Genomic DNA, 12616 nt, shown 5'->3' with positions numbered 1-12616 from the left:
GCAAGCTGCCTTTACTCCACCTGTGAAGGGAACTTTCACAAAAGGGAAAAGGAGAGATGGATGGAGGGATGATTCCTTAGCCCAAACCATAGAACCAGTCAGCTGCTGGCAGAAGAAGAAGAAGAAGAAGAAGAAGAAGAAGAAGAAGAAGAAGAAGAAGAAGAAGAAGAAGAAGAAGAAGAAGAAGAAGAAGAAGAAGAAGAAGAAGAAGAAGAAGAAGAACTCTCCTTAGTCAGGAGACTCATTTAGTTCCCAGTTCCCCTGGGTCTCTATCCCAGGGACACTTTAGTCTGTTCCCACAGGCCAAAACTACAGTCTCATTTTCTTCCTCAAGTCCAAGGAACGAACAGCTGATCAAGAATGCCAACACATACAAAAAAAGAAAAAAAAAAAAGCCAACAAAAGCCTGCTCAGATGCCCTTCCCCCAACACAAGAAAGGCAGCTGTGACCCTGGTACCATCCTCACTTAGCATTCAGCTCAATGATGGAAAATTTGCCTGAACTTGAGTTTCGTCTTTGAACAGAGATTCTGCTGGTGGCCAGGTCTCATGCTCAGTGATTGGGCTTTTCCCCTTTCCTTGTCTTTATCTCCTGTTATTTTCCTATTCACTCACAGAGTTGTCCAAGCAATGGCGCCCATTCTCTCTCCTTAACCCCTCTGTCCTCATGCTATTGCTTGATTACTTTTGTTAATGATGATGATAATGATAACAATAATAAATAGCTCCAGTAGAAACAAAGAAAGAAAAAGAAAAGTTAAGGAGGCAGGAGGGAAGACATCCTTGAAAACAGAAGATGGCGTTATGAGGAGTGTCCCCTTTACGCTCAGTAAGATTGCCGTCCTGTCTACTATTCTCCCGAAGCTGGCGGTGGAAATGGACCCTGTACCTTGGAGTGACAGGCGTGAACAGCGTGTGAAGGGGGCAGTTACACATGGGTAGGGCACTGGGGAGGCTGTCGTCATTGCCTGCCAGGACCCACTGCCTTTTCACAGACATGAGCATCAAAGCTCTGTTAGGCTGGGGCCCTAGCTGCACCTGTGATGCTTGGTGGCAGCATCTGTCTCAGCACTCAGGGACCCTCCTCCAAAGCAGCAGCTGGCTCCAGGCAAGCTCCAATAACCCAATGGTATCGGGCTTTTCTTTTCTTTTTCTTTCTTTCTTTCTTTCTTTCTTTCTTTTTTTTTTTTAAAATCATTTTGAAACAGCTAATTCCTTGGCTCCCTTCACCTGGTAATTACAAATCAGAAGGTATCGTTATCTTGAAGCAACCACGATTACTTCTCATTTCCTGACCTCTGTATGGTGAAAATGTGTCATTATTTGAGGCAATAGACTCTGGTCTCTTCAAGTAAGTGACCTACATATAACGGATAAACTGCAGGAGAAAATTAGGTGGTACCTCAACGGAAAGAGTACAGTAAATGTCACTTATTCTTATTAGTATTTATCATCTGGGAAAGTTGCGACCGTGGGCTGTGCACCTCATGGAAATGTAGAGATGGGAAATGTGGTTTTGAGGTGGAGAAGCCTGTGAGAAAAAAAGCAGACACATACTCTGCCAGGTACCTTACCACCTTAATCTGCAGCCATCAATCTAAGCCGTATTGTGTGAAGATAGGATTTTAACCTTAATAGAATGCAGCCTGACTTTAAGTGGTGGTAGGCATGCAGAATTAATTGCTATGTGAACAATTTCCTAAGCATTGTTAATTGTGTTTCCTGTGGTTAATTGTTTCTCCCATCCCCACGTCAAACTCAGAACTTTCCTGTCAACAGCCTTTTCTCGCCTGCCGAGCTGTGAATGTGGCAACAGGCATCAACCTGTGCCCATTGAAATGCCAGACAGACAGGGCACAGTCATTGTTTGTGTGGGAAATATGCAGGGGAATGGATTCCTTATTTATTTACAAATGAAGCATTTCTTAGATGAGGGCTTGGAAACAACACAGGTGTTTCCCTCTCCTCCGTAACAATAAAACCAAGATCTATCGGGGATGGATGCTACACTGGGTTTTCTAAACTAACTGGGTCTCTGCCCGAGCTAAGTAACAAGACTAGAAGGCTGCCTGGAGGGTGAGGTATACATGGAAATCCGACCTCTGAAAACATGCTTGTCTCCTGAGAGCAAGTGCTTCTGGGCATCCCATCTCTGTCTCATTTCATACTCGGGGGAAACCGAATAATACTGTTTGTTTTGCTTTTTTTTTTTTTCTGGAAAAGGCTCTACCACTATTACACAACACACACACACACACACACACACACACACACACACACACACAACACACCCTTAAGCATTTCCACAATGTGCTAAAAGAGAGAGGCAAAAAAAGTTTGGCACGGTTAGGTAGGCGTGCTTCTAAGTGGGCCAATGCAATTGCAGAGACCTCTGGCTGTGCTGGCATTTCAGGGCCAGTCAGATGGCAGCAGTGGAGCCTTGTTTTTGACCTTGACTCCCATGTTGAGTAGCTGGGAGAAGCCAGCCTTTGTCCGTGCACCTGTCTAAAAGCAGGTATGAGGGCAAGCAGACAAGTGATAGAGTAGCCCATCCTGAAAGAGCAGACCTACGTGTCACCTCCCTCCTCCACTTCCCACGAGGGGTGCTGCCCCCCTGGCTGGGAGCTGCTCCAGAGCAAAGGAGGCAGAAACTCTTGGATTGCCACTTTCTGTATTTAGCTGATCCTGGAGGCCTGGGGCAAGCCATTTTTGAACTGCAGTTTCCTTAAAAGGCAATTGCTTGGAAAAAGGCACCTGGCCCTCCCCCTTGACATTTGCATTGCTGAATTATCTATTCATATTTTCATTACTTTGTCTCTCCTGCAGCAATGCATCTGCTCGGACTCAATTGGCAACTCCAGCCGGCAGATGGACACACCTTTAACAATGGCGTAAGGACCGGCTTACCAGGAAACGATGATGTGGTAACAGTGCCATCTGGAGGCAAAGGTGAGGTTCCAGCTGCTGCTTGCCCTATTGAGGTCACAGGAAAATTCAGGGCTCTCGCCAGCTGCTTCAGGTTTTTTAATCCAAATCTTGGAAGGCATGAAAAAAAAAAAAAAAAAAAGAAAAAGAAAAGGAAAGGAAAAAAATGACTGCCTTTCATAGGTGCCCACGTTTAAAAGCTGTTTGCTGTTCCTGTCTGTTAGCTGTGTTTGGCTGGAGTCACTTGAATCTGGCACAGAGCCTGCTCCAAGCAGTGTGCATACCTATGCTATCTACAGCAACTGGCACCGTGTGGCATGCTTGAAAGCATCCCAAGGCCTGAGCAGAAGCAGCAGCAACAGCAGCAGCTGGAGCAGCAGCAGCAGCAGCAGCAGCAGCAGCAGCAGCAGCAGCAAAAACCTGCCTAATCAGAAGTCAGGAAGCAGCTGGCAGTACAAGCCACCAGCCTTGGTCCCTCTCCCACAAGGAGAGATACAGCCTCCCCGGGGAGTAGGCTCGCCTGGCTTGCCTTGAGAGAGGGAGAGAGAGAGACAGAGCTGTTCTGCTTTTGGGGGAGAAAAGAAAGGAGTTTTGACAACTCGGCAACAAAGCTTCCCTTTTCAGAGCAGTGAGGAGGACAATAGAAATGTTCATTGAGGCAATCACTGTATTCTTGTAGGGGAGAAAAATAGGTGCTAACAAGGTGCTAAAAAAGAGGAGAGAAAAACAGAACCATGGGGAGGTGGGGACAGGAGCAATTAAAAGACAGGAGCGGCCAATGGCGTAGCTAGCAGGGCTGGCGATTGGTGATTTGATGGCATTTGAGAAATTCAGGCTGGAAATCCCATCCAGAATTGTATGGAACGGGCTTCTCCAAACATAATTATTCAGTGACTATTTCTTAGTCACCAGTATACACAAACACACATACACACACACACACACACACACACACACACACACACACACACACACACACACACGGTTGGTTTGTTTTTTTTGTTGTTTTTTTTTTTTTTTTTTTTAGAATACACCACAGGAACGTTTTAAGGGAAAGGGAAGGAGCCTTTATAGGGTATCTATCCTATGCCCAGCAGAGCATAACGTAACTTCAGCTCCAAAAGTAGGAAAAGCAACTCTGAGACATTCAGGCCCAGAATATTCTAGAAACTTCACCCAAGGACACAGGACTGGTACAAACTTGAATTCAGGTCTATGCAATGTGCATCTCTGGACAGGAGGTTGGCTTTTCTTGTACCTCATGCTTTCTGCTGAGAAGACTCTAGCATTCCCCTGCCTCGGGTGTGTATTCCTTACCCTGATATGCTAACGGTCTTTAAATCGTTCTCCCAGAGCTGCCCTACACCTTCAGGTATGACTTCTGCCTTTTTATCCAGTCTTTAAGAATCAGCCTTCTCATCTGTCATAATCATAACGCTAAATTACCTTTAAGTAAGCATGAAAAAGTTTTATCTGAGGATGAAATGATATTCTTTCCATTATTGAGTAGGTAAAACCAGATCTCAAAATAAAGAGGATATTTCACCCTAACTGACCGTGTTCTGCTTTAACTGACCACAAAGCCCAGAGCCGAATTTACTGTCCTCAGATCTGAAATCTATTCACCTCCAGTACTTGACCCCACCCCTTCCCTTTTCCTTGACAACAGTGCCTCTCATTTTTGCCCCTTGGGAGACATTTGACAATGACTGGAAGGTTTTTTTTTTTTGTTTTTTTTTTTTACTGTCACAATTGGAGGAGGTGTAACTAGTGGGTTAAGCCCAGGGGCGCTGTTAAATGACCCACGGTACACTAGCGAGCCCCCTAGCATGAAGAATCACCTCAGCTCGAAGTACCCATCGGGTGGCTCTTAGAAGCCCACCTTCAGGGAGTCTCTGCTACGTTTACCCATTACTTTTCTTTAACACCAAGTCAACACCCCCTTCCTTTCCGACAAATCAGCACGCACAGTTGAAAGCAAAGATGCAGTTCATCCCGTCAGGCATGGGATGGAGAGAGAGAAGCATTCTGAAGTTGTGCATGGATGCTTTTAAATTAGTAACCTTCACCTCGGGACCCTGTGATCTTCACAGGCCTCTAGAAATGAACATAGCCCCTCTTCCTTGTGTCTTTATGCCCCATTTCCCAGCCCCATGTCCCTTGAACATCCCACACCATCATAGTCAGGCAATTGAGGAAAACTCCTTTGAGAGCAAGCCTTAGGAATATTTGTCTCTAAGGCAGTGATTCTCAACCTTCCTAGTGCTTCGGCCATTTAATACAGTTCCTCATGCTGTGGTGACCACCCCCCACCATAAAATTGTTTTCATTGCTACTTTATAACTGTAATTTTGCTACTGTTATATTTTTGGAGATAAAAATTTGTCAAAGGGGTCACGACCCACACATTGGGAACCACTGCTCTAAGGTAACAAATGAGCATTTCCTTTTCATGGTGACTTCGGAAAGACCAGAGTCTTCGCCTTTCCTATTCTGTGTTCCTTAAAACATAGAGTACAATCTGTGTGACACCACCGCTTCTCATCTTTTCCAAGTGAGTTATGGGACAGGGAGACTATTTGCCGAAGCATTGTCCTGTGAGTTTTGCCCATTGGGTTTTTATAAAAAGGGTGAAATTTCAAAATTGCTTAAAAATGAAATAAAACTCAATATCTTTTCTTTCCAAATGCCCAAGCAGTACTCAGGTGATGACTGAAGATACCGGATTGCCTCTTAGAGCTTAAAGGCAGGAAGTCTTGTAACGTGACAGGAAAGATTGTTAATGTCCTTGAGTGACTTGAGATTTGAATTTCTAGACCCAGTGACCTGGCCATTCCTCACTCACCAATTCTATACATTTAGATAACCCAAATCAATTCCCATCGACCACTTTCCCACTGTTTCAAAGAGACAATCAAGACATATTGGCAATAAGTTAATTAAATAACACCCCCTCAATTTTTTGTGGTATAGGATAATCCTTCACTCCGATGTTTTAATCAAGATTCACCACACATTGCCAGGGAGGTTAATCTTATTAAGCAATTACTGGGTAAGTATCCAGCAGGAGCAAATTAAAATGTAAGCAAAACACGAGCATGTGAGGCCCATCTAAGATGGTCTATCGATAGAGATTTCATTAGTTGGTCTGCAGGAGTATTTACATTGTGCAGGTTTGGGGAGGCATCTAATAGACAGGACAGCCTCCACACTCTGATATGATAGTGGAAACAGAGCTCTCCCTTCATTAGTTAGGAGAGTGTATTCTTGGGGCTGTGTCTTCCTCTTCCTTTTCCATTTACTGTTGTTTGTGGTTTATTTTTCTTCCAATCTCTTTCAATTAAACCTTAACGTAGATGGTCTTGGGTTCCACATCGAGAAGGAGTTACACGTGGACTGCCAGAATCACTCACCATCTCGTGTGTATTTCTATGTTCAAAGGAATGAACTCATACATCTTCATTAGTGGGACACAGAGTGCTTTCTCTATAGATCTGGGATTAGATAAGCCTTGAGAATGAAGATTCGATACAGTATTCTGACCTGGTCAGATAGCATAAAGGGATCCAGCTTGATTGCCTGTGCCCAGAAATAAGGTATACAAGAGCTTTACTAGGGCATGTCACTGGCTTTGGGTTTGTGTACTGATCTTAAGAAAGAATATAGTCTCAAGTAGAATTTCATGTATCATTCTCAAAACCCATCAGTCATTTTGTATTCCTAATGTCCTCTGTGTCACTAGAGTTAGCAAACTACATCTCATGGACCAAATCTGGCTGACCACGCATCATGGTGACAGTCTCTATTGGTGCATGGCCAGGCCCATATGACTGTGGAGGCAAACAGGTGCAGTATTTGCAATTTTACCCTTTAATAAAAGAAAACTGTTAATGACTCTCCCACATCATTTCCAAACTTATTTCTACTTCTCTAGAACCTTTCCTGTACCCAAATTAAGGATTCCAATATCCCAACACCTCTATTTCTCTTTCTTCACCAAGCACTGGTCATGTACACTTCATGACTCTCTTTGAAAAATCCTGTAAATCAGTGTAGAATACTGGCACTGATTTGGCTGAACACGAATGCCAGCTACATCCCTGTGTACTGAGCTGACTTTACTTTTTCAGATCATTTATCCATTCCTAGCCTTGACTTTCTCATCTGTGGAATGGCACTCCTTGACAAGCTTGTAGTCTAGCATAAATGAGATAGCTCTTGCAGAGCACTGTTGTGGTAACATGCACTTGATACACATTGTCATCATTAAAGTCACCATCAATTCTCTTGGTTGGTCCATTTACTACATCTCCACAGGCTGCCACTTCCAATGAGATTCTGAGCTGTCCAAAAGGGAAGGCTGCTTTCAGAATGGCAAGACAGACAGACAATAATGCTACTTCATTTTCCTCCCTTTACCTTCTAAGAATTAACACAAGTCCCGGGTGACGTTTTTGTCCCTCACTGGATGAGGTCAATGGGAAGCAAGACTTCCCCTTCCAAGGGGCCGATGTGTAATACACGCTGGCCAGATCCCCAAGCATTATTTGTCTCCCGCAGCTTTGAGCTCCATCACCACCAGCCTGCCTGTTTTAAGCCCTACCATTCTCGGTTTATAACTCAGCTGTAAACATTTATTTGTGCCTGAAGCACATTTCTTTCCTACCCTTTGAAAAAAATCAGAATTTCCAGATGGTATGCAAGTTGGAAAAAATGGCAAAGACTGTTATTCTGTTTAGAAACATGTTTTTCTACACTTGCCCTTTCAGCAAAAACTTCATAATGATTTTTACTCGTTGGCTTAATGCATGGTACTCGGAGCCAGATTCGCAGGGAGGTTGGTAATTCTTCCTCTGGCTCCTGTCACTCAGCCTCTCAGTGCATGCAGCTAAGGGTTTCAAATGATCCCTTCTCTGCATGGGACTTTTCCAAAGTTGGTGATGTTCCCAGAAGGACAAGGGGTCAAACGTCACCTCATAGCATAACCATTAGCAAACACGCCTGTAGCTTAGGTTGATGCGATTCCTGTCATTCTTAGAGTCTTGTTCTACCGCTCTTACAGCTGGTCCTTAAACATGTCACAAGGATGGGTGTCTGACCCTAGCTCTAAAGTTGTGTGATTCGTTCTTCCTAGCATCATTCTGGCTTAACATCGGTCCAAATGAGCCAATCATTTTTCCTCCATGCTGAATTTGCCTTTCCTCTCATTGGCCACCCTTCTTTCCAGGGTCAATACACCCAGAGCTCTTCTCCTTCTGGATTCTCTTCTGGAGATCCTCTAGTGTGGGTTCTGAAATGCAGTCTACCTAATAGTTAGATATATGGGGTTTTGAGTCCACTAGACAAAGTTTTTTAATCCCAGCTCTACCACCAAAGAGCTATAGGGCTATAAGCAAGTCACATAACTTTCATCAACCCTGGTTTTCCCATCTGAATAATGGGAAAAGTGCCAGGCTATCAAAAGATCGTATGCCAAGTAGTAGCTATTCTGTACATTTAGCTGCCATCAACAATACTAATAAACCAAGTGGCATATTGAGGCAAGGTGAGTTCACTGAAGGGTCAGAGGTATAAATATTTGACTACAGCTAGTGAAGAACTGACTGCTTTTATCTAAGGCAATATGTGAAGGCCATATATAGTCTCCAGACCGGAAGGATTTTATAAGAACAATCCTGTGCAGTGTTGTGAACACCATCACAGGAGCTGGGTCTCTCACTCTGGGAACCCCTTCCCGAGAAGAGCCATTCAGTGGCAGGCTGATGACAGGCCAGACCAGCTGTATTTCTTAGTCACTAATCTAAGGTCCTTACAGGAACTCTTCAGTTACCTGTTGGCTAACGGAAGCCTCAGATGGTTGTTCTGATGGCCAAATAAATGGAAACGAAGTGTAATGACTGAGGCAATCTTCCAAATTCAACTTTATTTGCAATAGATAAAAATATGTGAGGCAGAATAATCTGTGAGGCAGATTTATGTGGAGGAGCCTCTGGAGCTCAGGGAAGTTAGGAAGTATTAATATGAGGCCTCATTTTCCTGGTATAACTACGAGTCTGTTCCCTTTATCACTTGTTTGGGGAATAACTTCTCTGTTTCCATAAATGAGTTATGGTACCACGTTCTGAAATGATTAGTCCTAATGCAGCGGTAGAAGACTGTCATTTTCCTCAACATCAGTCTTATTTAACTGGTTGAAATTTTAGGTACATGTCTCAGAAGTAGGCAGTAGTTTCACATTTACATGAGCAATCTTCCGTGGAGTGATAGAGTTGGATGATCATGTAAAAATTGATCATCAGAGTGTTACTTCAGAAACACCACAAATCTCATCCATAGGCTGGAGGTGTGCTATCCAGAACCAGAGGCTCTCAGACATCTGCCTCTTGGGGAAAATGACCACCATCTCCACTTTTCATTGTGTAGCTCATGGATAGAAAAGTCTCCCATGGAAATCCCAGCTTTAAGGGGCAAGGCGTGGACCTGGCCTTGCTTGCCAGAATGCCTTTCCTGGCCATTGTCCAATACCCAGTCACACTGGGCCCACTTACCCAAGAAGATCACGGGATTCTCTGTCATGTCTCTTCTCTGGAGGTCCCCAACTCAGTCATGTGACCCAGGACTTCACACTACCTCGGCTGTTGGAATACAGGGTGAGACTATGACATACAACCCAGCTCTGTGTGGACCAAAGTTTATTTAGTAGCACAGTGGAGGCTTGATAAATATTTATTGCTTGAGTGTAAGATGGCCCAGCCAAATGCTTAGGATGTTCATTCATCATTGTTAACTAAGTAAAGTCTGGCTGCCCTTCACTCAGGCAGGTGCACAGAGCTCCTCACATGAGAAGCAGCTGGAGCCATTTGGAACCACCAGAAGGTTTGTAGGTTTGTAGGTTTGATTGCTCTGGCCCTCATATCTTAATATGCATGACCTATGCACTGCCCCTGACAGGCTGCAAGCACACTGGCTGTTCGTTGTTCATTGATTTCAGCTGCTCTGGAAAAATGTCTGTGGCTTTGTGAAGCCCCACTCCAGCCCTTGGGCCTCTTTTTATTAATTGTACTTACTCTGGGCAGTCTATATATGAAATGATACCATTACAAGTTTAGCCTTCAAATCTGAGTTCCCAGTTCTGGCTGACTTAAGGGAGTGCTGTGACAGACAGGCTAGGAAGCAGAAACACCAGCGTGTCTACAACATGTCAGTGATTGCATCCTCAGAAGTCCATTATTCAGATGGGAAGACTGAATCAAACAAGGGTAGTGACTAGCCCAGAGGCACGGAGCTGGTAATTACTGGTGCTGAGGTCCACATCGGGGACTGTTCAGCCCTAACAAGCCTCCTTGAGACCTCTGCATTTCTCTATGTGAGGTTATCCATTCTGTACATAGAGAGTGGATCCTCTTGTTATTGTTCCCCCACTTTCTGTCTCTCCATGGCATCCTGTTAGGGACCAGCCATGTTCTTGTCCTAGGAGAGCTGTGTGGCTAGGGAGACCCTTGGTTCAAACCTTTATTTGTGGGATCCAACCCAGCTTTGCTGTCTCTTCATTCTAAGGGAAAAACAGAGATCTGTGCTCCCGGACACTGGCCCAGCACTTGACCTGCCTGCAGCCATGTGATCTATTAGATGGGTCCCCATGCAAGCTGTAGCAATTCCTAGTTTTTACCTCTTTCCTTCCCTCTTTCATTGTTTTTAAAACTGCGACTTTTAATAGATCCACTTTTATTATTTTTTTAAAAAGAGTAGAAAATTCTTTCTTTTGCTATAAAGGCCATTATTGTGACCACAATGTTGCACAGTAGCAAGGTGAGTTTCCTGGGTTTGATGACTGCACTGTGGTTCTTAAAAATGCTATCCGTGGTTTAAGATAAATGCATGGAAGCATGCGAAGGTAAAAGAGGGCTTTGTCTGTAACTGATTCTCAATGTTTCCAAGGAGGAAAAAACTACATTCACACACACACACACACACACACACACACACACACACACACACACAGAGTCATCGCTCCGTGTCTCAGAAGGACAGCTCCAGTCTTCTCCAGATACCGAAAATCTGTGGGTCCCCAAAACCCCTATATAAAATGTACTACTTGTATAATCTAGACACATCCTTCCCTATATATTAAAACATCTCTACATGTACTGTTCAGGCAATCCCAAGAAAAAAGTGTTTAATGCATGTGTTTCATACAGATATATCTTTTCAGATAGTTTTGATCTCTATTTCATTGAATCCTCATAAGTAGAACCCCCAGATATAGAGGGTTGACTGCACGCATACATATACATATATGTGTGTATATATAGATAATACACACACATATGGAGAGGAAAAATGATGCTAAAACTAATATGTATAATATTTGTAGAATCTGAGTTAAAGACTACAGAAATTCCATGTATCACTTGAAATTATTTTAAATCTGAAGTTATTTCAAAATAAAAATTACGTATATGAATGTATGTGTACATATATACCTCTAGAGAAGAAAAAGGGTTTGCAAACTCATCATTCAGTTGCACACCCTGGGAAATCAGTTTTGAAGATTTTGTTTACCATCTGTAATGACTATTCTTGAGACACATGGGAAGAGAGAACCTCAGCTGAGGTATCGCCTCCATCAGACTTGCCTGCAGGCACATCTGTGAGGCGTTTTCTTGACTGCTAATTGATGGGGGAGGGCTCATCCCACTGTGGGTGGTGCCTCTCCTGGACTGGTGGTCCCGGCTTGTGTAAGGAAGCAGGCTGAGCAGAATCAGTAACAAACCATTAAGAAGCTTTCTTCCATGGCTCCTGTCTCTGCTCCTGCTTGGGTTCCGACCCACACCTCCATCAAGGATGGACTGTGACCTGGATATGTAAGCCAAATAAACCCTGTCTTCCCCAAGTTGCTTTTGGTCAGAGTTTTATCACAGCAACAGAGAAACAAACTAGAATGCCATCTACCAGTGGAAGGAACTTCTGTCAAGGCCACTGAGTTTGTTAAAATTAAAGACCCTATAAACCAGCTTTTTTTTAAAGATTGATTTATTTATTATGTATACGGAAGAGGGTGCCAGATCTCATTACAGATGGTTGAGAGCCACCATATGGGTGCTGGGAGTTGAACTCGGGACCTCTGGAAGAGCAGTCGGTGCTCTTAACCTCTGAGCCATCTCTCCAGCTCTAAACCAGCTTTTTTGATGGTCTCTGTCCTGGTCTGCTGATGGAAGCCCTCCCCAGCCACGCACACCCCCCTACAGACTTCTCGTGGCTTGATTAAAGAATGACTCTTGCAGCCTGCTCTACAGAGCATAGAAGGCTAGAGTAGAATGCCCCTTAACATGCCTCTGAGTCCATACCACTCTTACATACAGAATGATGTTGAGACCCTGAGAGCTAGACATCCTAAAACCGTGGTTTCTTAGCAGCAAGGATGGGATTCAACTCAAGATAATTTCTTTCCACCCACCCTTCCACAAAAGCCTCAAGGTTGTTCAGTGCCAGAACCCATGGCTTTTGATCCTTTATCTTAAGGGCCTTTCCACTGTATCCCATGTCTCCTGATGTATTTGTTTATTAATTAGAGTCTGTAGGAAAGATACACCAGAACGTTACTCCCAGTTCTTCCAAACAGTCCACAAGGAAAGTTCTTTAAATAGCAAATTCCATGTAGAGTTCTTGAAAGGTAATTTTGTTTTTTTGA

General features: G+C 43.8%; 1 protein-coding gene across 16 annotated transcripts in view; it reads left to right on the top strand.

Annotated features, from left to right (window-relative positions):
- Tenm2 (teneurin transmembrane protein 2) overlaps window positions 1-12616 on the top strand; it is a 1236692-nt gene that overhangs the window by 1018067 nt on the left and 206009 nt on the right. For 15 of the 16 annotated variants that reach the window (XM_028864303.2, XM_028864310.2, XM_028864311.2 and 12 more), the window contains one exon: window positions 2827-2949. The exons of the other annotated variant lie outside the window; for it this stretch is intronic. In XM_028864303.2, the coding sequence (XP_028720136.1) occupies window positions 2827-2949 (123 nt within the window). The remainder of the gene's footprint in view (window positions 1-2826; window positions 2950-12616) is intronic. 16 annotated transcript variants of the gene reach the window in all.

This window comes from Peromyscus leucopus, chromosome 8b (assembly GCF_004664715.2).
Source record: "Peromyscus leucopus breed LL Stock chromosome 8b, UCI_PerLeu_2.1, whole genome shotgun sequence".
NCBI lineage: Eukaryota > Metazoa > Chordata > Mammalia > Rodentia > Cricetidae > Peromyscus > Peromyscus leucopus.
This window is presented reverse-complemented; position numbering and strand designations above follow the sequence as displayed.